This window comes from Myxocyprinus asiaticus, chromosome 7, assembly GCF_019703515.2.
Source record: "Myxocyprinus asiaticus isolate MX2 ecotype Aquarium Trade chromosome 7, UBuf_Myxa_2, whole genome shotgun sequence".
Classification (NCBI taxonomy): domain Eukaryota; kingdom Metazoa; phylum Chordata; class Actinopteri; order Cypriniformes; family Catostomidae; genus Myxocyprinus; species Myxocyprinus asiaticus.
In genome coordinates this window covers 39941147-39968717 of record NC_059350.1, presented here as the reverse complement: position 1 = coordinate 39968717, position 27571 = coordinate 39941147, and the positions used below count along the sequence as shown (strand labels likewise).

At 37.6% G+C, this 27571-nt stretch overlaps 1 protein-coding gene across 1 annotated transcript in view; it reads right to left on the bottom strand.

The window, feature by feature from the left end:
• The window catches only part of LOC127444132 (zeta-sarcoglycan-like), a 473893-nt gene extending 446354 nt beyond the window's left edge, over positions 1-27539 (bottom strand). Inside the window, exon 1 of the mRNA XM_051703346.1 lies at positions 27480-27539. Within this exon, the coding sequence (XP_051559306.1) occupies positions 27480-27518 (39 nt within the window). The 5' untranslated portion in view covers positions 27519-27539. The remainder of the gene's footprint in view (positions 1-27479) is intronic.
• Positions 27540-27571: the final 32 nt, after the last annotated feature.

Genomic DNA, 27571 nt, shown 5'->3' with positions numbered 1-27571 from the left:
GGTTACTAGGGAGGGTACAGTCACATGGGGTAATCTCCACGTGGTCACTATAATGTGTGGTTCTTGCTCTCGGTGGGGCACGTGGTAAGTTGCACATGGATGCGTGGATAGCGTGGGCCTCCAAACGTGCTACGTCTCTGCGGTTACGCGCTCAACAAGCCACTTGATAAGATGCGCGGATTGACAGTCTCAGACGCGGAGGCAACTGAGATTCGTCCTCCGCCACCCGGATTGAGGCGAGTCGCTACGCCACCACGAGGACCAAATTCATATCTTCTGAAGTAATATAATAGATTTGGCTGAGAAACATATCAATATTTAATTCATTTTTTATTGTAAATCTCCACTTTAACTTTCACTTTTACATTCTTCTTCATTTGTTTTTGGCGATACGCATTCTTTGTGCATATTGCCACCTACTGGGCAGGGAGGAGAATTTATAGTAAAAAAAAAAAAAAGGTACTTAAATATTGATATGTTTCACAACCACACCTATCATATCACTTCTGAATATATAGATTTAAACATTGAAGTCATATGGATTACTTTTATGCTGCCTTTATGTGCTTTTTGGACCTTCAGAGTTCTGGAAACCATTCACTTGCATTGTAAGGACCAACATAGCTAAGATATTCTTATAAAAATCTTTGTTTGTGTGCAGCAGAAGAAAGAAAGTAATTTGATCATTGACTGATGAATAACAGCAATGATTGAAAAAAAAAAATCTACAGAAACATGTCTTTTAAATAAAATTATGTTTACTGCCTGCATTCCTCAAGCGGTAATAGCACATTGCTAATTGCACCTGGCAAATAGCAGTGGTTATTTAAATACTCAATATGTAGCGCTATTTCTGCACGGATTGCACCTGTTAAAAACTAGAATGCAGGTTAGTGAAAAAGACATGTGTTTTTGCGCTAAATTACTACATGCAAAAGTGGCGCAACTGTTTAGTGAATTTGCCACTTAACAGCTGAAAATAGATCCTTTCTCAAAGAAAGTTTGGAGAATTATCTTGGGGATCTTTGTGAAGCTTTTATCTGTCAAGTAATTTCTGGCCTACGGTTACTGATTAAACTGAATCCAGGAATCATGGGCCTTGGAGAACAGTGTACTGTTTATCTGTCACCGCTACCCAACATCTAAACACCCGGGGCTGTACTCTCTCCTCCTGAGAGACATCCATCTCTCTATCCACATAGCACCATGAATGTGTCTGATGTCTGTACACCCTTTCCCCTTTTCTCCTGTCCTTACTGAAATTATTTTTAACTTGCTGACTATTGAGTGGCCATTAATGTAACACACATGCACTGACTTACACACAGACAAACAACTTCCCCTACTCAGAATCCTTACTGTAGACTCCCTGCAGATACAAGTGTTCTAGACCAAAAATCAATAGTTAAGAATTGTCCCAGTATTCTTTAGAGAGTCCTCTGCTGCCAAGTAGGGGTCTGGTTCATGGAAGACTTGGCGAATTCTCACTTCCAGATACTTCTAGTCTCTGGGGGCCCCTTCTAACAGCGCTGCCTCCTCTTTTTCTTTATGTTTTTGGCACATTGTTTATTCTATATTTGCTATATAAAAGTGGTTCTTAATTTGTTTTCCTTTATCAGCCAGATTTTACATTAGACATCAAGTGGTGGCCCAGCACAATAACCCGTAGCCTATTTTAACCCTCGTGTTCTATTGAGATTGACTAAACTATTTTTATGATTGAGGTCGCAGAAGCTCCTATGAGATATATGTGTAATTGAAATTAGAAGAATAGTTCACCAAACATTTTAGTTGTAATAATTTTCTCACCTTCATGTTGTTCCAAACTCATCTTTTCAATACAATGTCTGTTGATAGAGACTCACTTTAAAGCTTAAAAATAAGGACCCAAACTTATCATAGAAATAGTCCAGAAGACTTTTCCGTCATACTCCAAGTCTTCTAAAGACACACAATAAGTTTTGGCTTCTCTCATAGCACTCACGTACATGCAAAGCACGTCAACATTCTCACTAAAAATTACTTACATTTCTGATTGTTTCTCACCAAAACTTATTATATGCCTTCAGAAGACTTAAAGTATGATGCATGAGCCACATGTATTACTTTGATAAGCTTTAAAGTGAGTCCCTATCAAATGCTATTATACTGAAAAAACATACCGGAATATTCATTAAAATTTTTCCTTTTCTGTTTTGTGTAAGAATGAAAGTGAAACAAGTTTGGAACATCATGAGGGTGAAATTCTGACAAACTTTTCATTTTTGGGTGAACTATTCCTTAATTCCTTATCCCATAACAGATACATTTCAGTGAATATAGTTGTGTTAATTTTTATATCCTTAATACATGATCGTTAATTATTTACATTTTATTATTTGCACTTAGCATAGTTTTTCTCTCCTGTCCGAACCCGAATAGAACAGACCTGCAACCCATTTTGTGGTGTTATGCAGAATAACACGTGTGTGTGTGTGTGTGTGTGTGTGTGTGTGTGTGTGTGTGTGTGTGTGTGTGTGTGTGTGTGTCAGTCAGCTAGCTGCCCAGTGGGGGAAAGTATTACCTTAATTAAAATTTTGGAGTGCTGAGAGAAAGACCTTATGAGACGGAGAAGATTAGCCTAAATGAGGGAAATTGAGTTTGACATTCAGTGTGCGTTTTTGTTTGAGAAAAATGATGGGTGTGTGTTTGGGAGAGATGTCGAACCTTTGCTGGTGGAACAACTCCTGTTCCAGATGTGTCTCAGCAGGACAGTGGCCTGCTCTGTGAAATGGTGCCTGCTGGACAGAGAGTGATATCTGTCCAAAGGGAATGTCCCCATATGTGCCCTTAAACTGCAGCCATCTATATAAGCCTAAAGTCAACATGAAATCAAAATGTATTCTATTTACTTCATAAAATATTTAATACATACTGGGACTTATTTATAAAACATGAGCGAAACAAATATCTGTATAAACTGTAAAATGTAGGGCTGTCAACCAGTTAAAAATTTTAATGAAATTAATAGCATGATTTGCTAATTAATTAATTGAATTAATTATAATTAATCACATACCAATATTTATTGAGAAGGGCCCCCAAACAAAGGTAATGTAGAATAAATCAAATTAATTATATATATATATATATATATATATATATATATATATATATATATATATATATATATATATATATAGGCCTAATAACTTTATAATTTATATAATTAAAATATATTACATCATATTGTGGCAACAAACAAGTAAAGCATTTAGACAATACAAAAAGTGGCTTTAAAAGTGAAAATATCATTTGTTTTATGTCCATCTCATTGAACAAAGGCCTAGCCATAATATTGGCTTACTTCTCTCTGCCCTTTTTTTAATTGTTGGTCTTCGTACTCATGCGTCAGATGGACAATTTTGGAGCATCTCATTTTGGTTGCATCACGTTCCACTAGTTTTCAGCATCTCTAGACATAAAAGAGCTGTGTTTTTAGGATGCTGTATCAAGTTAAGTTTAGTTTGAAACTTTGAAAAAAGTATTGTGATCCCTGGATTCTGTTGTGCTCAGTCCAGCTGTCATTTACTACATTTGCATGGACACCAGAAAGCGGCTTATTGCAAGAAAGAGGAATATTGTGAGATAGCAGTGTTTCGGTTTACATGCACTGTACAAGTGGTGTACGCTTTACTCCCGTATACATGCGGCTCGGTAATTAAGCAGCTTTGTGTAAATAACAAACATGGTATCCAAGGAAGACTTCCCTATTTTATTCTCCAATACTTCGCTTCACTGGAAGCTTCTGTCACCAAGACAAATTCCTTGTATGTGTAAGCATACTTGGCAATAAAGCTCATTCTGATTCTGATTCTGATTTATTCCCTGATATTCTATTATTGTTGTTATGTTTTTTCCTTAACTTTCTATTGCGACCTGCAGTGGAATTGTGGGGTATCCCTTTTACATAAAACTCTTGGATTCCCCCAAAGTAAAAGCACATATACTCGAACATGAGGAACCATCGACATTTTACATTGGTGTGTATAGAAGGGTATAGTTTAAAGTGTCTGTGCTTTTCCCATTGTACTCCTATAAATGTTGAATTCTTTCCGCTGCGCTGACTTGTTGTTGGGCTTCAGCCTGTGACATTTGTTCTCCAGTCTGTTCATGCACATGCGTGCTCCTCAAAAACCTATTAGAACGCTGCTTATGTGTTTACATAACCACATTAAGCCGTGTTCTCCTGGAGAAACCTGAATGCGTTAAGCCGCATTCTCTTAATCCTTTAAATGGCGTAAGGAAATCAGCATTCCTGTTTACTTGATGTTTCAGAATGCTGGAAGGCTAAGCTGCATGCTCGTTGGTTTGACGAGGTGTGTTGACTGCACAGCTGGAGCGCTGACTGCCCCCTGCTGCATCAAGGTGGTACATCTAGCTTGAATTGCTCAGATGGTAGTTACGGAATTTAAATACAAGTTAGGGGTGTTATTTTTTTATATAATTAATCACACTAAATTAACGTGCTGGTTTGTTTTCCTGTTCTTGTTCCTCTTTCCTTCAGTAGACTCTGCTTGTTAACATCAGGTGTCATCACTAATGATCAATCATCACTCAGAGAGTGTACCTACTTTACTTAATTATCTGCTGTAGATTCAACACTGCTTCAGTGATAGTTTTTAACACCAGCAAGTGAGAAACATATAAACACCAGTAGTGTACATTTAACACCGGGGATTTTGCTGTGCAGGAACTACACTTCTATCAACAACCAGTCAGATTTTAGGTTTTGGTGTCAGGTTAGGTTTAGGGTAAAGATCAGGTTTAGGGGTAAGGATAGATGTAGGGTTTCTTTGAGACCTTAAATGCAATACATATGTTGTATGAATGTTGCATGCGACCCAGCATGATGGTTCCCTTGTAGGCACCACCCTGGGTGTTAGGGGCTTAAATAACATTTTTATCATCTATCATTTTCATCTGATTTTAGTGGAAATTTAGAGATAGATTTAGGCCTATGATTGCTTTGATAGGAGTGTTGTTCCAGTACCAACAAAGGGCATTAAATGTCCTCCTTGGCTAATTCATGCCATGCATCTACTGTATGTAATATACCCATACTTTAGCCCTCCAATGCCTTCTCTCCCTTTGTTTCTCAGTAATGGATGTATCATAGCACTGGTGCGTGATGTGGGTGGGAGTGGAGTGGGTTGGAGGGAATGAACACATCATCGCTCAGAGCGGGGAGTAGGCTTGACCTCTTAGATTTGCAAAAATACAACACGCTAAAACTCCCATACAGATGTGGGATCTAAATGAAATTAGATGTGAGCTAATACTCTTGAACACTGCCGCACATTTGTCCCCTGTGTGTTGAAGCCTGGGTGGCTAATAGTCTGGAGATTGGCGATACATTCACACGTTAGCACCTGTGGGACAGCTAAGTTGAGTTCAATAGCTGCTGTCAAGGTCAAATAACAAACAATTGACCAATAGTGGTGGAAGGCATCATTTGGCTATGCAATGAGTGTCTTCCATTCTCTGTCTCTCTTGGGGTCTTTCTGAAAGAGGGGGGCTATCTCAGGCATCATCACAATCTCTTTCTCTCTCTTATCTATTTCCTCTGGATGACGAGATAAAAGGGAGGAATTTTAATGAAGTATAGCATTGTGGGCTGGTCGAAAAAAGGATCCAGCAATTAGAGTTGTGGTCGGAGAGAAAGTACTGCTCTTGTAGACAGTTAGTGCCTAATTATGTCCTGCATCAGCATAAGACAAGCTCTGCTAATGAAATAACCCATACACTTTATCTCTCACTCTTTCTGACACTCAACATCTAGGAAAATATCCCAGCAAGTTCAAAGGCCACAGGCAGAGGTCCACGCATTCCAATAACACGGTTGGTATCGGTGGCAATGATCTGATTTTGCCCCGATGTCTATATATGAATGTGAATACAGCAAGAGGGATTTCACTAGACCACATGAGAAGCTGTAATTGATAGGGCTGTTGCTTTAATGAATTTCATAACCACACTGTACATTTCGTGAAAACTAGTGTGGATGCATTGATAACCTCGGTCTATCTTTTAAAGGTGACACCTACTCAAACTTGCTGCTACTTTTTTCTACTCATAAAAAACAAAAAACAAAGGCAGACAGCCATTTTATATCCTCTCCATACTCTCACTCTTGCCATTTTGAGCTTATCTTTACAGCCTGTGTAGTCATTCGTCCTTTGGACTGTTTCACTCCCTCGTTCGCTTACTCCTTCACTCCTGAGGGGGGAGTGTGGGACATGTAATTAAAGTAAATTGCTGCGTTTCTTTAATCTAATTGCTCACAACATGGGTCAGAGCTTTGTTCCTGACTAGTCAACTCATTACTCATCCTCATAAAGATGATGTCTCTGTCTGTGGTGTCTGTGATGGGGTGCCTAGTGTTCCTTGTGCCTTTCACTGCATATTTGCGAGTGTACGTGCATAAGTGTTTCAAGGGGATTTTGAGAAGTCATTCTGAAAAAGTGATTCAAAATGTGATATACTTAACTAAATGTGAAAGAATCAGGGTAATCGTGGAAATAAATCAATTCCCACAACATTATTTGTGTCTCTTGCCTCTATAATGTACATAAATGCATTTGGAAGACACTTTTATCCAAAGCAATTTAAAGTGCATTCAAGGTATATGTTTTATCCGTCTGTCTGTTTCCTTGGACTTGACTCCATGGCCTTAGCATTGCTAGCACTATGCTCTATCAGTTGAGCTACAGGAACACAAACCATGTTCCCTGACTTGAAATTGAACCTGAGCCGTAGCAGTGTGAGTGGAGAGTCCTAACCACTTAGCAACCTGGGAAGGGCTGATTTACCATAAACATATGGATGACCAATTTAGAAATTAAACGTGCTGGACCACAATCTGAATTTGACATTGGTGAAGGCAAAACATGTATTTATTTTTTTTTAAATCAGTATTAATATTGTGTGTTCAACCCTTGATAGCTGACCTTCAGTTCTTGTACTGTATGACAACATAGGTTTATCTGGAATTTGATTAATATGCCATATGTTCATTTCCAGAGTCACATTAGAATAGGATTATGAGGGATAATAATCATGACATCATTGATTGTCACACATTTAAATTACCCTTTACTCTGTGTGTGTGTGTGTGTGTGTGTGTGTGTGTGTGTGTGTGCGCGCGTGCGTGCGTGCGTGCGTGCGTGCGTGCGTGTGTGTGTGTGTGTGTGTGTGTGTGTGGGCGGGTTTGGGTGGTTTATGAGGAAATTACAAACTGGTAATTACAAGGGTATTATGCTATAAATGTTGTTTATGAGGACATTTCTAGTGTCCCCATAATTCAAATCACTTAAAAAAACATACTAAACTATGTTTTTTTGAAAATGAAAAAATGCAGAAAGTTTTTTGTGAGGTTTAGGGGTAGGATCTATAGTTCGTACAGTATCATTATGTCTATGTGTGTATGTGTGTGTGTGTGCGTGTGTGCGTGTGTGCGTGTGTGTGTGTGTTTTCTATTGTGTATTAGGTTTTGAATTGAGATGTCACTTTAGAATAAACAATCTATTTTTTGTGAGAATAGAACAGGATTGGTTTATAATATCAGCCATCTGTTATCTGTCATAATATAACAAGAAAATTGTATCTCAATATTATTCACTATTTTCTGATGCATGGGTATACAGTCCAGATATCTGCTGACAACCTGTTGCACTACCTGTAAAATGACACAGTAACTACATTTCCATCCAAGGATTTTTTTGCGAAAAAAGTTTTAGCGCATCAAAATAAAGCTGCTGGAAATGCAAATTATGGCTAAAAGTGTCAACGTAATATTTTTCTGTTTAACTCTAGCGCATAAACTCTATGTCGATACATCAAATGTTGCGAAAAACTGGTTTGGAAACACTTTTTGTCAAAAAAATTGCCATTAATGCAAAAATGTAGTGTCACATGACAGAATTTACCCCAATCGTTAGCCTGTGTTAATCATGACAAGGTATACATCCATAAAAGCCCATTTAGAATTAGAATTAGAATGAGCTTTATTGCCAAGTATGCTTACACATACAAGGAATTTGTCTTGGTGACAGGAGCTTCCTGTACACAACAATAAAAAAAACAGCAACAAGACTTTCAAAAAATAATTAAAATTGAATACAAAATAGATAAATATTGAAAAGAAAAAAGTATATATAGAATACACAATAGACAATATATATATATATATATATATATATATATATATATATATATATATATATATACATACATATACATACATATACATATACATACATACATACATACACACACACATACACATACGTAGTGCAAATCTAAATACAAATCGGTTATGTACAGTGCAAGGGAATGTAGTGGCAGAAGAGGTAGGATGTGTTGGATAATATAAAAAGACTAAGCTGTGTATTGCACATTAATTATTGCTCAAAGGGGCAGTTTTAACTGTTCATGAGATGGACAGCCTGGGGGGAAAAACTGTTCCTGTGCCTGATGGTTCTAGTTCTCAGAGCTCTGAAGCATCGGCCAGAAGGCAACAGTTCAAAAAGGTAGTGGGCAGGGTGAGTGGGGTCCAGAGTGATTTTTCCAGCCTTTTTCCTCACTCTGGAAGTGTATAGTTCTTGAAGGGGGGGGGGGGGTCAGCAGTCAGAACTGTCCTTTGAAGTCTTCTGATGTCTGATTCCGTAGCTGAACCAAACCAGACAGTTATTGAAGTACAAAGGACAGACTCAATGACCGCTGAGTAGAACTGTATCAGCAGCGCCTGTGGCAGGTTGAACTTCCTCAGCTGGCGAAGGAAGTACAACCTCTGCTGGGCCTTTTTCGCAATGGAGTCAATGTAGGTCTCCCACTTCAGGTCCTGTGAGATGGTAGTGCCCAGGAACCTGAATGACTCCACTGTTGCCACAGTGCTGTTTAGAATGTTGAGGGGGGACAGTGTTGGGGGGTTCCTCCTAAAGTCCACAATCATTTCCACTGTTTTGAGCGTGTTCAGCTCAAGGTTTTTTGACTCCACCAGACAGCCAGCTATTTAACTGCCCTTATGTATGCAGACTCATCGTCATCTCGGATGAGGCCAATGACAGTGGTGTCGTCTGCAAACTTCAGGAGCTTGACAGAGGGGTCCTTGGCGATGCAGTCATTGGTGTAGAGGGAGAAGAGTAGTGGGGAGAGCACACATCCCTGGGGGGCACCAGTGCTGATTGTACAGGTGCTGGAAGTGAATTTCCCCTGTCTCACAAGCTGCTGCCTGTCTGTCAGAAAGCTGGTAATCCACTGACAGATAGACGTGGGAACAGAGAGTTGGTGTAATTTAGTCCGGAGAATAGCTGGGATGATGGTGTTGAAAGCCGAACTGAAGTCCACAAAAAGGATCCTTGCATATGTCCCTGGTCTGTCCAGATGTTGCAGGATATGATGCAATCCCATGTTGACTGAATCATCCACAGACCTGTTTGCTCGATAAGCAAATTGAAGGGGATATAGAATGGGTCCAGTGATGTCCTTCAGGTGGGCCAACACCAGTCTCTCAAATGACTTCATGACCACAGTTGTCAGGGTGACAGGTCTGTAGTCATTAAGTCCTGTGATTTTTGTTTTTTTTGGGATGGGGATGATAGTGGAACATTTGAAGCAGCATGGGACTTCACACTGCTCCAGTGATCTATTGAAGATCTGTGTGAAGATGGGGGCCAGCTGGTTAGCACAGGATCTAAGACATGCAGGTGAAACGCCATCTGGGCCCTGTGCTTTCCTTATCCTTTGTTTTCGAAAGATATGGCTCACATCATCTGCACAGATCTTAAGTGCAGGTTGAGTAGCAGGAGGGGGGAGGAAGGGGGTTGCAGGAGGTGTTGGTGTTTGTGTGAAGTGAAGGTCAGAGTGGGTGTGGGATGTGAAATTGGGCCTTTCAATTCTACAGTAGAACATATTCAGGTCGTTAGCCACTTGCTGGTCCACCACAGGGTTGGGGGTAGGAGTCCTGTAATTCATAAGTTGTTTCATGCCACTCCACACCGATGTAGGGTCGTTAGCTGAAAACTTGTTTTTCAGCTTCTCAGAGTATCTTCTTTTAGCCACTCCGATTCCCTTATTCGGTATGTTCCTGGCCTGATTGTACAAGACTTTATCCCCAACTCTGTAAGCATCCTCTTTGGCCTGACGAAGCTGCCTGAGTTCCGCTGTAAACCATAGTTTGTCGTTGTTAAATGTTAAATAAGTCCTAGTAGGAATGCACATATCCTCACAGAAACTGATATATGATGTAACAGTATCTGTGAGCTCGTACAGGTCTGTGGCTGCAGCCTCAAAAACACTCCAATCAGTGCATTCAAAGCAGGCTTGTAGTTCCAGCTCTGCTTCATTGGTCCATCTCTTTACAGTCCCTACTACAGGCTTAGCAGATTTTAATTTCTGTCTGTAGGTTAGAAGAAGATGAACCAGACAGTGATCAGATAGTCCCAAAGCTGCTCTAGGGATAGAGCGATATGCATCCTTATTGTTGTGTAGCAGTGATCCAGTATATTTCTGTCTCTGGTTGGGCATGTAATGTGCTGTTTGTATTTGGGCAGTTCATGTGTGAGGTTTGCTTTGTTAAAATCCCCAAGAATAATAATAACTGGGTATATATGAGTCTGGGTATTGTTGTTCCGTGTCTGTGATTTGATCAGCCAGCTATTGCAGTGCGGCATTCAAACACGCATTTGGCACGATATACACACTCACCAGAATAAACGAGGAAAACTCCCGCGGCGAGCAGAAAGGCTTACAGTTAATAAAGAGCGCTTCGAAATTAGGACAGCAAGTCTTCTTTAATGTTGTTACATCTGTACACCAACTTTCACTGATGTAAAAGCATGTTCCACCGCCTCTCGTTTTCCCCGTTAACTCCGCAATGCGATTCGCTGTGAACAGCTGAAAGCCTGGCAGATGAAACGCGCTGTCCGGAATGGCTTCACTCAGCCAGGTTTCTGTGAAGCACAAGGCAGCAGAGGTTGAAAAGTCCTTGTTTGTGTGGGTGAGGAGATGTAGTTCGTCCGTTTTGTTAGGGAGAGAGCGGAGATTCGCTAGATGAATGCTCGGCAGCATTGTTCGAAAGCCGCGCCGACAGAGTTTGACCAGCGCGCCTGCTCGTCTCCCTCGCCTGCGTCTCATAGCGCGTTTAAACAACACAGCCGCGCCTCTGACTAAAATGTCAAACAAAATGTCCGAATATTCAAAATCCGGGAAAAGATTGACTGGTACATGCTGTCGAATGTTCAGCAGTTCGTCTCTGGTAAAACTGACTGGAAAAAGATGACTAAACACAGGACAAACAAACAAAAACAACAAAACAATAGAAGCGCTCCACACTGAGGCGGCCATCCGCGGCACCATCATGTTGTAATCTATGTAACACACAATTTATTGTACGTGATTATGGATTGATCTGAACGGCATAAAGATCCGATCACTGCAAACATGACACTTCCAGGAGTGCCAACACAAATATCTCTTATCATTCACATCAACAAGTGCAGGGAGAACAAATGAATGGCCGCTGTTTGTGATTAATTTAATCGCAGTAGACATCTGTTTATTTATTAAAGTTACTTTTTCACACCATTCAAAATAATAGATGGCAGTCACGGAATTAGTCCACGATACAAAAACATATAATTTCTGTGCACAAAGATGTTTTAAATGAAAAATAAATACACAATACTAGGAGAAAAGCTTCAGTGTGCATTTTTGGAACACTAACACAGCCCAATTCTATAAAATTATTGTTTAGGTTTTGAAAAAATGCCAGCAAAGTTCCCTATATTAAATTAAATAAATTACCAAATGAAAAACACATTAAATTAAAAAAATTAATTACCAAACTAAATTGTTTTATTTTATTTTTAGACCTATATATGCCTTTTCTTTATACAAACTTAAATGAGCCGTACCCTGTTCTGTACACGAATAAAGTCAGCTGAATGACATTTTCTACACTTCAAGACTATAAACTATCTGAACTATTTGTCCAATGCGGAGTCCAATGCAGAGTCTTCAGCGGAGTGCTGAAGTTTCACTTCAGAAAATGAGCTTTTGAACCTTTTAAAACTTTGAAATATTTTAAATCTAACCCTCTTTACCTCAGATCGCATTTGCTGAGCTTCTTCAGAAAGTGTAAATTGCATTATGACGCTAAAATTAATTTTAAATAATCAAGTTCAGTTGGTCTTTAAAAGTTGCTGGACAAATATACTGGACTTAATGCAGTTGTGATGCATTTGATTAGATGATTGTTCAAAATAGCCTATTGAATACCAGGAATGTATCATATGTAAACCCTGAAATTACACAGCATCAGTTTTTCTTTAATAGCTGTGCACACAGCATATACACATGGATGGATAGTCCTTATACTAAGACTGAAAGTTTCCCCCATTACTTGGTGCAGGTTGCCAGCTTGTACAGTGCCATGACGATTCGTTTTCGGGTCGGAACCGATGGCAACTTGCAATAGGCGCAACATCAGGACCAATATTACAGTCCTATCAGAAGAGCAACTGCTCCCTTTTGATTGCAATTCCTCCTCTTCTGATTGCATTTATTTGTGAAATTAAAATGACAGTAAGCTGTCTAATGTCAATGAATTGTCCCAATACTCTCCCCATTTTACCAAAACTTAGGAGGAAAAAATTAGGGACATCTGGGAGGCAAATTAGCAATAAACACACACTTCTGTATGGAAACGGCTTAAGGGCAGATGTCTTTTGCGATAAACCAAAACTTATGCGACAAAGTGTTTTTTTTTTTTTTTTTAGCATGACATCATTACGCACACCATTTTTATCGACAAAAGGCCATTTGAATGGAAACAGGCAGAAAATTTTGCAAAAAATTATTTACGCATTTTCACTTTGTCGATAAAAAAATAGCACGAAAAGTGGATGGAAACTAGGCTACAGTTACAATGAAGTACAGGGAGAGCGCTCTGTACCGATCTCACATACAGACAGTGGCGGCCCGTGCATTTTAGGTCTAGGCTTTCAGTGCGATTCACGGCATTAAGAAAACACAATGAATTACGTAATCATATATTACGTCGCAGCCAACTAATAATACCAATTGACATTTTAAAAACACGTCCACGCATGAAAGCCAGAACCAAGGAGGTCTAATACCAAGAAAAAGCTCTCTAATAATATTTGCGATTTAAATGTTTCTTGCAATAAACTTTGTTTCGTAAGGTTTCACAGTTACTTTTCAAAACTTGTTCCGATACTGAATGCTCAAGTAGCCTAATTTACACTTAGAAAACTCCTGATGTTGCTATAACAATGCAAGAAGCACTTACGAATTTGCTTGAAGTGAAAATCAGCCCTCCTTTCCTGTTTAATTAATCAATCGCACGATCATGCAGAACATCTTGGATTTTTAAATCCATAAGGATCTCTTTCTCTATGGCAATAGCGGCAGTGATGACAGCCGACTCGTCAGCAAGATCTTGCACTCTTCGCTTTCAAATTACGTACATCACTTAAAGTATGATTGCGTCACTCAAGGCCAGCTGGAAGGCCTGGACTGGGACATATCCTAAAGACCACACCCACCAAGAACAAACAATTCAATCTGATTGGCTGATGAATCTGACAATCTGACTTTAGATACCCATTAATTTGCACTGTTGAGGGATTCTGCAGAAATTCTGAAGGCCTGACGGGGTGGAGCTTAGACTCACACAGTGCTTCGGCTAAAGAGCCTGCGATTTGTGAAACAGCAGACACACTTTGCTTATAAACACCGAGGGATTAATTCTGATTGGATAAACTTTTTGTTTTTTTGCTATTCGTTTGTAGAATGAAAGGATGAAAAAATATTTATTTAATAGGCATGTTATGTCAGCAGAGAAGGCTTTGCTGGCCCTGAGAAATCGCCACTGCATACAGATTACAATGCACAAGTGGCAGACATGGAGCGAGTCAGTTAAACTACATCTGCATTGGAAATACAAAGGCTCTGTTATCTGTCATGCCTATAAACCTCACTGCAATTGCAAATAAAACAAATCTGTACCCTCATCTTGACCATTACATATTCACAAATCTGGACCCTAATTGATCATATTGATTTATGGGACTAATATAGACGTACTGTGTTAGGTTATTGATTTGGCAATTACTTTACTGCTGGGTAAGTGACCCGTGACCAATCTTTAAACATCCCCGCAAACACATGTGCCGTGGCTGTGCACTGATGTTTATGCTATTTATTTGAACATACAATATCTACTGATTATCTGTTGTTTGTCTCAGTCTTTCTGTCTCCACTGAAAAGCAGATTGCAACAAAGAGCAAAAGACTGACTGATAACAACCCAAAATAAATTTGGGTTTCATGTCTTCTCATGGGCTACATTTAAGCAAGGTCTAGATCCTTTAACATACACACAAATAATATTCAATCACTTCTGAAATGAACACATGGAAGATTAATAGTCCAGAGAGTAGTGCAGGGTGCACACAAGATCACACAATAACAAGCAATTTTATCGACAATGTGAATGATCACACTGCTAGTGTGCAGGCCTAATCACCTCATAGTGCTGATAGTTACCAATAGTTACTAGGATTTTTGGGGCCAACACAAGACATTAGGCTTAACCAGGGCTCAAGTTGAGGGGGATGCAAGGGGACGCCATCCCCCTTGTTGCAAGAAATACACAAAAAGCATCCCCCTTGTAAAACCACCATCCCCTTTAGATCAGTTGTGTCGTGTATTACTTAGAACTAATCATGCCAGTAAAATATTTACTATTTCATTTTAATACGTTTAATAACAGACTTTAAATAAGGGCAATTAGCCGGTCAGAATTAGATTTTGATGTGTGAGGTTGCCAGATTTCTATAGGTGAAATCCCCCAAACAGATCTGGACACTTGTAGAGTTTGGATATATGCTGCCTGGGTGACACTTTAGTCCCGCAATCTGGCAACCTTGAATGTGCGAGCTCTGGTTTTCTTAAAACACTATGTCAGCGTTTGCAATGGGTTGACTTGTCCTTCCTAGTGTTCACATGAAACTTACGCCACAAGTTTTCAAATGTTTCATGTCCTTAAAAAAAAAATTACAAATCAACCACTGGGCTTAAAAATCAGATTCTAAGGCCGACCTCAAAAATTTAAATGTACAAATTGTGCAGAGGCACGATAGCTTTTCAGGACAAAATCTGAACATTATGCTTTAAAGAGACACAAATGGATAAAATAATTAGCTTGAGAGTGCATGCATCCATTAGCCTACCCTACTCTGATAGATAAATTATAGAAAAACTGAACCCAGTTACAAAAGCATAAACATCTGTTCCAGGAGGAGATATGAACAAAATGCACTTCTCACCCTCATGCCAAGTTGTTCCTAACTCCTGTTTTTCTTCTTCCATGGAACAAAAAAGTAGCCATAATGAATGTCCAAGCTGCTTTTTTCCAACAAAAGTGAATAACTGGTACTGTCATTCTCCAAGCACCAAATAGTCCAGTCTCTTGTGCTATATTCCTTGTTTTCTAAGGTCATAAAATAGCTTTGTGAGGAACAGACTGAAATTGCTAATGCTGTCATTTACTGTTTCCTATGAGACACAAATTATTGTTTTCTTCCTCAAGGGGGCGCTTAATGATTCAGAAAATGTTTCCTCCAGTGATCCACATTCAAACCTCAGGATGTTTTATGTCTCACTGAAAAAAAAAAAAAGAAGAAAAACGTGAAAGTTTTTTTTTTTTTTCTGTTAATGGAAATTCGCCCCAGTATCTATAAAATTATTATAAAAAAAAAAAAAAAATTCCCATTCAGTAGCCATAAATGATGCTGACAAGCGCTGAAAAAAGTAACTCAGGTACCAAGTGACAACATCGTCTACATCTGGAAATATTTTCCACCATAATAATTTTGGGAAAACCTTTAACAACCATTGAATTAAAAATTTAAAGTGCTGCATTGTGTGGTTAACTTACCAGATTTGCCCATATGGTTAATCTGGCGCTTTAAGCAAGTGTGCTGGAATTCCAATAGGCATGAATCTGTGTTTTGTGTTGTGTTGAATACATTGTTCTTTGCTCCTTGATGTTATCTTTACTGCTCTGCTCTGTCTGGACTTTATGACAAAAGCATCAAACACAAGGGCTTTGTTGGGGAACCTTTCATGCACCATAGAAATCAATGCCAAAGCAGATGAAGAAAAAAAAAAAGTGTATTATTTGGAAGGCCAATCAGAGAAACCTATCAAAAAGCTATTATACATCAAAAATCATGACTTGACAAAGAACAAGAATGGCATCTTTGTCTGATTTCAAAAGACAACGATTTTCTATATTTCAAATTTAAGCTTGCGTGACTAGAGAAGATGTCCCACAAGCAGCCACTTCAATTAATTACACTAAGTCACTTAGGTTAAACCCTGAAATTCTTCAAAACCTGACTTTGCTCTTAGCAACTAAACTATTCTAAAGAAAGACATATTTGTGGGTGTGTTATTTACTAGATATGCCCTTTTGGATCCAACTCTAAAGACTGCATGGAAGAAACAAATTCAGATTCAGACTTTAGATTTATATATATACTGTAGCACCTTTAGTGCCAATACTGCCATAAAAATTGCTTAACAAGAATAACACAGCATAATAAAAATACAAACAAAATAAATGGAAATTAAAGTAATACAGTTATGAATAAAAGAGTCACAGTGATAAACAAATGTGTTCTTAATTTTAGCACTGGTTATATACTATACAATACTGTATATGTATATGTATACTCAATATGAAGAATTGGATTCAACACCACTGAAATACCGCAAAATAAAATATGATAAACACACATTTTCTACAGCCACCAGAAGTCTTGTGGAATGCTCCCTCACCTTATAAAAGAACAAAAATAAACGGATTTTCCTAGAAAATATATTATTTTTCACTCCCTCATCAAAAACTATTTATAATGGGATTCTGCACCAGATATTTGTTAATTTCAACCAGAAAAAAAAAAAAAAAAAAAAAAAAGTACACTGAAACCTGTTTAAAGTAAAAAAAGGATGAATTAAAAAGTATTAAAACATTACTAAACAACTAAACTGTCAGAAGTAGTTTCTGGTTTTATCCTTCATTCATCTTTCAGAACTGCCTACAGGATTTTCTGTCTGAGAAGCCATCCTATCTGAATGTCTTTGCGATTTTCAAAATGGCATTCTCTTTGTGGCTGGTCTCAGCTCCAAGATGCGCTATATCTCTTTGTTGTTGTCATTGTTCTTTGGGTGTTTTTGCTTGCTTGTTTGTTTTTGTTTTGATTTTTCAAAAACATAATTCAAATTTTGAACATCAAATGGAGGCTTTTCAAGGCGGATAAAATAATCTTAAGCTGGACATTAGTTGTGGAAGAAAAGCCGAGGCGGACTGCCTCACCACAGAGATCAAACAGATACATCAAAGGCCCTTAGAAAAACACATCCAAAAAACAGAACATCTGAAGCCCCCAAATATCAGATAGGACCACAACAAATGCAGCACAAAACAAACCCGCATGCAAGCCGTACCTGGGACAAAAAGGTGCCCCATAACAACAAAGTTTCTTTTAAGCCTAGAGATAGAAAAACAGCGCAGAGAAAAGGGTTGTTTGATAAACACCAAAGGACAAGGAATCTTTTGGCAGTCAATAAAAGTTATAACTTCTAAAGTTAAAGACAACCAAAACACAGACAAGAAAAGAAAAGAAACAAAACATATCTAACATACAGTGTTTAATTACTTTCTTCTCTAGATACTTAAGCATGATTTGCTCTCTTTGCTATTACCATGGTTACTGTCAGCTAAAGCTAGAATGTGAGAAAACCAGACTCAAACAACATTACAGTGGGTGAACACAGACTCCAACAGAGCAAAACATAATTTTAGTTTGCCACATCCACAGGTTGGTAACAAGTGCACCATGGGAGATGTACTAAATAAATCTATAAAATAATCTCCTCACAGGTTTGCCATGCATGATTGCTTACTATTCCAGACAACATTTATAAATTCATCAAGGTCATTGATAAAGTTATTACCCTCCCAAATAAGCCAAGAAAATTATAAATAAAGACTATTTATGTCCTAAATACCAAATGGGCTATAATAAAACAATGATTCTGTCTCTAAATTGGCACTGTATAATGACTATATAAGGACACCTATGACTGCACATTCTATATTATCCCCAAAGTTGCTCCATTGCTTGGAAACCACAGCCTAAAGTAAGAATATGACTTGGCAGAAATATTGTTCATTATAAAAATGATTAATAATACATGTATTATTTTATAACATTGCTCTTTCCCCATAAAGCTTTTAGCATGGTAGTGATTTTACCATGGGCCAAGGGGCTTTAGGCACAATGCAAAGAGCATTACCTATGGTAAAATTACTGTAACACACATCCTCTTGTGGCTTATTGCTTTATTTCAAAATCGGATGCAAATTGCTCAAACAAGCTAATAAATTAACAATTTTCCTTCAATTATAACACATTTCCCATCTAAACAGCCTGACATTATGCCGAGGGTGTAATAATGACTGACAAACTCACAACACATTGCCCAAATTTGATTGTCATCCCACAACCATTTGTGCTCTGTCAACATGGCACTGCAGTTTTAACAAGGAAATGAAAGAGTAATGGTAATGAAGAGTCATGGCAGAGTTACGGTATTGTAAACACCTCTCAGCTCTCTGAGGAACCATGTGTGAATTTACAGCAGATGAATTCCGCAACAGTCAGTGTGTAATGATTGTGTGTAATAGTGAGTGAATTTGGCATGCTCAGCGTGCTAGTGGCCTCAATGAGATAATTGCATCGGAGCATTAACTCCTCTTGTACAACTGTAGAGCTAAATCTCAGGTTTTCACTCAGTTCCGTCTCCTCTTGCTCCTTGACAATAAAGATCTACAAGATCTGTTTGTTAATGCCCGCAGAGGGAGGCTCCATTTATTTTTTGTAGAAGAATTAAATGTAATGTGCCTGCAGTCTTGCATTTACAATCAGCAACTGCCATTGAGATAAAAGAGCTAACAGATAGTTCTTAGGACACTACTCAGGTGCAGAATCTAGCTGAACCATTTATTCAGTTCTACAGTTCTCTGTAAATATTTGCCAAGTTATCTAGGAATACCCATTCCCTCATCTATCTAGAGGACAAAAGGATATACTGCAGGTTCTGGGACGTGCTACATGTATGCCGTCTTATCTTTTCAAGGCATGAACTGTACTGACAGACCCATTGAGCGTGGGTTTGTACTGCTATAATGACTCAAATGAACTATATATGCAAATACAAGTATGTACGACTGGTGTGAGGAATGAACTAAGCTTATGCAGATGAAACCTAAAGAGAGTGAATTTACTCACTGAATATGCAGGCCAATTGCATTGGCACCCTGCATTTTGATATGTATCTTTGTTATTCCCTTAATTAATTATTTGAAATAGGAATGACCTAAGACCTGTGCTACTGGCAGGTGCTCTCCAGAGGGGTCAAGGCAGATGTAGAGTCAAGAAACCAGAGAGAAAGAGGAGTGAGTTATGGGGCATTTTTACATCAATTCAAACATGTTCAAACGTTGTTGCAATACTAATACATTGTGTGAGCAATCTCTGAGGTGCGGGTTCTGGTGCTGTGGAAACCAGGAAGTAATCTTGTTCAAATAAACAATAGTGAGCACAATTCAGAGGTTAAATTTTCGCTATAAAATTTAACTTTTACTCCACTGACAGTTAGGTTTAGGGGTAGGGTTTGGGTTTGGGAGTAGAGTTAATAAAATATGCATTTCTGTTGACTGTTTACATCAATTACACCTAAAAATACAACTCTCTTTTGGCACCATCCTTTGGAAATAACACCTAAATGACACTTCTACTTTCAGCCACTGGGAGCAGTGGTTCAAATTTCAATAAGCATAGACTGATTTTAGCAGCAGAACTTTTGACCTCCCGTTTCCGCATTCACAGTCTGATTCTGGTGACCCATTACTTTCAACGAGAAACCTTTAAAGTTAATACACTGACGTGAATGGAGAATGTTTACTGTCATGAAAATAATGTCTAATAATATTTTTGATAATTTTGTTGACTAAAATGTGTTCTGAGCATGTCATTTTATTTCTGAATAAAGTTTTGTACATTGATTATGCATTTAATTTTGTGCATTTAATTAGCTGTTCCTGTATCTGACAAATTAGGACTGGTGATATATTGGGGCATCATTTTTAATATCTACACAATTTCTGCAGAGAACAGCAGATTATATTTCAAGCTAATAAAGATTGCTGAGTTAAAATTGAAAATTACACCCCCACATCATTCCTGCTTTTACAGATACAAGAGCAGCTGATTAAATGTGTAGAAAAGTGCTTAACATACAATACAGGTTTTTTGGGGTTTTTTTTTTTTTTTTTTTTTTTTTTTTGTGGAAATCTACTCTGAAAAAACAAACAAACTGTGCTACATAAATATTACTCAACACTGAATCAATATGAATAAATGGTAACGCAGGTAAGAATTGCAGGTTACTACTTTTTACAGTGTTAGACTTTTTAGTAAAATTATCAGTAGAGACATTTATTAAATTATATGATCAAATTTAGATGCCCTTTGAGTGAAAGCAATGGGGTTAACGGCCATGTTGCTATAAAAATTTTAAGGGGCACAATTGGCATCAGCATAGTGATGTTGTGTGTTCCTGCCCAAGTGGCAGTATTTGATGCCTTTGGAATGAGAACCTTTCTAGATCGAAGAAAAAAATGAAGAGATTGGCCTCAGGTGTTCTCTGTCATTTGTACTCTGTAATGCTGCTGGTTTTACGGCAGGCATACGGCCCATCTCACCGTGCCACTCACTTCATTTGACTCATGATGTGGCCCATCAGCCTCGAACCTAGAGTGGGCATTTCTCTCATTCTGTCTTTCTCCTCTCTTACTTCCCAGCCCTTTCTATGGCCATTCCAAGCTGCTATTATCATGTCATTGCCCAGCTGTAGCCTCACATTGGGAGATCATTGCAACAAAGCTGTCCATCTCCTCTCATCTCGTCTTCTCTCATCTCGTCTTGTCTCCTCTTGTCTCATCTCCTCTCTAGGGGTGGAGATATGGGCTGGGCTGCCTTGTCACTCTATTGACCCTGACGACAAAAGCTTTCTGACCAGAGTGAGGACAAATCACTACCCTCAGGTAATTAGAGTGTATTGTGGATCAGCTGTGACAGAAAGCTGTCTGCAATTGAGAAACTCGGACAATATATACTCTACACCAGAACCGATTGCTGTCAAAAAGAATTACATGTGGTCATGTCTTGGGAATATGTCAGGTTTAGTATGATGGATGCTTTAATACATGCAAAGATGGCTTCCTCATACAGTCCACCTTACCAAGCGTGAGTGGTTTGGTTACCATGGCCACCAATTAGAAAAACAAAGCTAGCAATTAACAGAGCTTTTCTGGTAGATCACAGTTATAATTATGTGTGCAGTAATAGATTAAGAGCAGTGATTTATGGTGTAAATTAAACCGCAATTAAAGCAGAGTTCATTTTCTTCTTTGTAATATCAGAGGAAATATGTTAAATTGAATATCAAATTGAAACAATAGATTTGAACTGGTGTAATGTCTGGACCATGCCCCCTCCTTCAAAAGGGAAATTATGAACCAGTCGACCAGTTAATCATCTGTGCTACGTTTTCTTCTTTAGTGATGTTAACCTTTAGTGATCACCTGTTCGGTACTCCTCCACACAATGAAGTGCCTCCTTCTCTGCTATATGCTGAAGGCTATCTGGGGAAAATTTTTAACACAACTCTTTCAATCCTCTCCTCCTTCATATATATATATATATATATATATATATATATATATATATATATATATATATATATATATATATATATATACAGGGTTGGGAGGGTTACTTTTTAAATGTATTACACTACAGATTACAGAAAACATGCTGTAAAATGTCATTTGTAACGTATTTTGTTAGATTACTCAACGTATTCTAAATATTTTGGATTACTTCTTCAGCACTGGTAGAATTTTTCACTTGTTTTGACTATAAAAACTCTGCTGTACAGTAAGACAAAATACACATGTTAAAAATACATTCTCTGAAAAACCTAAATATCTTATGCAGTGTTGTTTCTAAAACAAGATAAATCAAATTTATCTTGTTTTAAGGATTTTAGATATTTTTACAGGAAAACAATATAAAAATGATTATCAAGAATATGACGTTTGCCCTAATTTCAAAAGTCTTACTAGAAAAAAAGTAATTATGATCTAACATGAAAATCGTGCCTGGTTACATGTGCATGTAAAATGTCTAGAAATAGCATTTTAGCTTAGCATAAAGCTGACAATTTACACCAGGTATATTTCTATTTCTTCTGCTCCAAACTTACTTCAAACTTACTTCTCTGTCTGCACATATGAATGTAACACATCATAGTGTTTCACTGCTGTTCAAATGCACTTTGGATCGCATCATTTATATGTATAAATGTTTTCCATCTGAAAGGACTAAATATTAAATGAAACAAATGACAATAAAATGCAAAGTAATTTCTTCAGTAATCAAAATACTTTTTGAATGTAACTGTATTCTAATTAACAATGATTTAAATTGTAACTGTAGTGGAATACAGTTACTTATATTTTGTATTTTAAACACGTATTCCCGTTACATGTTTTCCGTTACTCCCCAACCCAGTATATATATATATATATATATATATATATATATATATATATATATATTAATCATTTGATACTGCTGTTGCTGAGAGTTTTGTTGTAATCGGACTGCCCTTTTCCACTGGCAGAGTTAATTAAGTGTAAAATGGATTGGGGGGGGGGGTTATGGGAAGGAAAGCTTGGCTAGGACCCCGATACTCGAACAATGAGTCTAGCGAGGGGATCAGGACACCAATGGGGCCTTCATCTGCCTCTCACACTCAAACCAGTGCAGCAAACTTATGAGAAGATGGATTATGACCATTTGTGATGCTATTAGTGTTATTGATTGGGTCCGTTGCTCGCAGCAGCTTTTTACTGGCTGGTTTAGGATCAGCGTGAGTACATAGTGCTGACATTGAAGACCAAAGCAAACTGTCCATATTCCTAGTTTCCAGATTAGAACATGGACAGTTGTTGAGGTAAATATGGAAAATGTGTTCATTGCAATATGAAAGTAAGATGACTAAAACATCACTTGAAAGGCATTAGGATCATTCACAAAAATACCTCTCTTTAAATAAATATTTCGGGTTCAATACAAGTCAAAGGAAAATTCTGGGTTCAGTACAAGTTAAGCTCAATCAACAGCGTTTGTGGCATAATGTTGATTACCACAAAAAATAATTTTGACTCGTCCCTCTTTTTCGAGGTAACAGTGAGGCACTTACAATGGAAGTGAATGGGGCCAATTTTTTTAGGGTATAATGGCAGAAATGTGAAGCTTATAACTTTATAAAAGCAGGGCAATTCCAGCATTATGGATGTGACATTTGCAGTGAAAATGTGACATTTTAATTTAACTTCATATATATAGCATTCATTACCAGCATATGAATATGAAAAATGTATAATCATAGACCCCAGCGGATAAAGTCCAGATATTATAAAAGTTTCAGTCTAGACACTTTTTTTTTTTTTTTTAGATTGGGAAGTTTTTGGGAGACCACGCACTTTGGAAAAACTCTGTTAATTGAAATGCACAATCCAGAAATAATAATATCCATCGAATGTATAAGGGTTGGCACTCCTAAGAACAAGTTATATTTAGTTTTTATTTATTGTTGTTTTCACATAAATGGGGAAAAACCGGCGTTAAGGACGTGACATGTCTTCGTTACGGACATGACGGTTGTGAAAGCGGCAATTACATTAAGAGGGGAAATCATCCAAAACGCTTTGAAATCTGCAGACTTCGACCTATAAAACATTTTATATTATGTTATAATACCCATCAAGGCTGCATGATGAATTGAAATAAGATTGAAATCATCATTTTTTCCATGGTATGTTTGACATTTTTGTGGAATTGCCCAGCATATACATTAATTCTTCTGTTCAAACTCATATATTATTTGAGATGTAAAGTTGTTTAAATCATCATTTTTACAGTCATTTAAGGGTTTTAGGGTTTGTTGACATTACATTGTCATGGCAACAAAGTTTTAAAATTAGCTATAACTTTACACAGAAATGGTTAGTAATTGATTTTATCACACTAAAATCATGTTAACACACATATTGTTTGCATCTTGAGGATATACGTTTGAAAGCGTGAGTATTTTAAAGTTTACAGATTACCTCCATTGACTTCCATTGTATGTGCCTCACTGTAACCCAGATTTTTGCTTTTTTAAAGAAAAGGAGGGGCAAGTCAGTATTATTTTTTGTGGATTTGTGGCATAATGTTGATAGCCACAAAAAATAATGAATGGGGCAGTGCATGGGGCCAGTTTTTGGAGGGTTTAAAGGCAAAAATGTGAAGCTTATAATTATATGAAAGCATTTACATTAATTCTTCTATTCAAATATGTGTATTATTTGAGCTGTAAAGTTGTTCAAATCATAATTTTTACAGTAATTTTAGAGTTTTAGGGTTTACGGTGTTATGTCGTCATGCCAACAAAGTTTTAAAATTGGAAATAATTTTACACAGAAATAGGTTATTTTTATCACACTAAAATCATGTTAATGCAGATATTGTTTACATCTTGTGGCTATACTTTTAAAAAAGTGAGTATTTTTACCATAACAGATTGGCCACATTCACTTACATTGTAAGTGCTAAACCGTGATTTTTGCTCTTTTTTTTTTTTTTTGAAGTGCAGTCAGGACACACTGGCAAGAATGTTCTAATCAACTTTAAAAAAACTAAACAAAAAAATAATTTTGTGAGTTTGAGGTTTTAGGAATTTAAAAAAACAAGAAGTTCATGAAATATTAAACATCTTTCTTAGGGTTATGTTTTTCCTGTTCATACAGAACTGCAATGAGCTTATGTAAAACCAATGAAGTGAAAATTTGCATACTCTGAAAAGCATTATTAATGTATTTCTTACTTTAGTTTTAAATCTCTCATCAAAGTTTGTTATCCCACCCAAGCATTTTTACGGTCCCTCCATAGGAACTTTAAGGGAGGTGGTAAAGGATTGGAAGTAAATTGAAATGACACTCCAAAGGATTAAGAAAGGCATTTCATCAGCCTCTGATTCACATGGGACACATATGCCTCCAGATAAGAGTCGATCCAGAGATGCCAGTTTAATTAAATATATCACTGAACATCCCCTGTTAAGGCAGAGCACTGTTTGCCTCATCACCACTGTTTAAAATGACTCCTCTATCTCTAAATCAATTCTTGCCCTGTTGTCTAACAAACAAGTATTGCTGTTAACACTTATAGTGTTATATTCTATAATATTCCATAATATTCCATGTTATCAGAAATAGTTCGAATAGTTATAACAAGAAGAACATGCAATTACAAACAGCCCGACAAAGCAATTACATATTAAGTACATGTTGTTCATTAGAAGTACCCTACTTATTTAATTACACAGTAATATGAGCACTGTAAGTGTGACTTGCTTTACAAAAGAGTCACTGTTTTTAATGAGCTCTTGATAGATTTGATGCAAATTACAAATGCTAATTCAATAGATTCCATGTTCCTGGATTCTGATTCTGATTCTGTGATGCTGCAACAGTATCGTTCCCATACAGTTAAAAAAGAAGGGTCCGGTACTCCCTCCTGTGTTGCAAATACAAAAGGTCAGTTAATAAAAAATAAAAAAGTCAGCATGTGTCACTCTTTACACAATTAAATTATAACAGAAACACTTATGCAATTATTGTAGGCTCTAGATTGGGAAACACGTGGTCTTGCCTCCTCTATTTGTGAAGATGATTAAAAAATAATTTTTCAATCACCCTGATGAGTTGACAACTACTGAACCAGACATTGAGCGAGGAACCAGATATTAGTTGCTCTCATCTGTATTTGATAGATCTAGTCTTTAAACTGATCAGCTGTCAATTGCATTTGGTTTTCCTATTATAATCTAGTGTTTTCCTAGTTATATGCTTTTCTATGTAAGATTGAATACAGGATGTAGGGTTATTTGGTGTCTTGGTGTCTAGCGTGTTTTATATTGTATTTTAGAGCCCAGGATACAGAATTGTTGGTGTCGTTCGGTGCTTTTGGGCATAAGTAATAATAAGAAAAATAAAGACACTTGCCAGGTTAAGCGTTGATCCTTTCAAATAATAATACCCCGACTAAATACAATACAAAAACAAATGCCTATACACTCTCAGATAAAAAAAAGGGTACTGTTTAAAGTACAAGGGCCGTCACTGGAGTGTTACACTCAAGGGGGCCTTTTTTGAACCTCTAGTTACCCTAAGGACCTATTGTGTATCTTTAAAGGTACATATATGTTTTATTCCTCTGGGAACAAAACTATGTACCTTTTTGTCTCCGTATTGGTACAAATATGTACCCAAAACAAAGGTACCACCACCCCAGTGACAGCTTTGAAGGGTAGCCTACACTTTTTTTTTTCTTTTTTCTTTTTTTTTTTTTTTTCTGAGAGTGTAGGGAGCTAAGCACATCTCTTGACAACAGATGGCAATCAAAGAAACCTTTTTGTAATACTGTTGGCATATGTGCTCAGAAGATGTGTTCACTTGTTGTTTTTGTGGTTGTGTGTATAGAGAGAGAGAGAGAGAGAGAGAGAGAGAGAGAGAGAGAGAGAGAGAGAGAGAGAGATCACAATCACAACCGAACCTGGCCATACAAATTTCCCTTCCAGCACTTCTTCTCCAGTTGAACTCTGGAGCTGTCCACTGCCAGTGGTGCTGAAACAGAACCAATAGTTTGCAAATCGGGACTGGTGTGTGTGTGTGTATATATATATATATTGATAATTGAGAAATTAATGCCCGAAAGTTAGAAAGTTATCTTACATCGAACTGAAATATTTCAAAAATCCCATTGCATATAGTAGAAGAATATTATAGATGCACGCATAGGCAAGGGAAATGTTACTAGAGGGAGGGGTTGAACGGGGAATACTCGTTTTTTGCAGGTATTCATAATGCATATAAGATTTGCTAAAGAAAATCATACATGCGAAATACTTGTGTTTTGACATCAGATGGTCATTATGTTTCAGGAGATTCCACAGATATCGGCAGCTGTGCCTTTAATAGCCGATGGCCGCAGATTGAACGTGGGTTATTGAAATGCACTCCACGCACAAAATCCAGCATCCCACCACCACCGCACTGTATAACAAGCATCGAGCCCCTAACACACACACACACACACACACACACACACACACACACACACTATACGAAAACTAAAAAAACCCTGACAACACGTCAAATCAGCAACTCACCTTCAGCGCCTCAATGTCCAGCGATTCCGATCGGTCCATATGGAAAGATAAAGTCTTAAAACAAAAGTTGTATCTTTAGCCTTGTAGTTCCC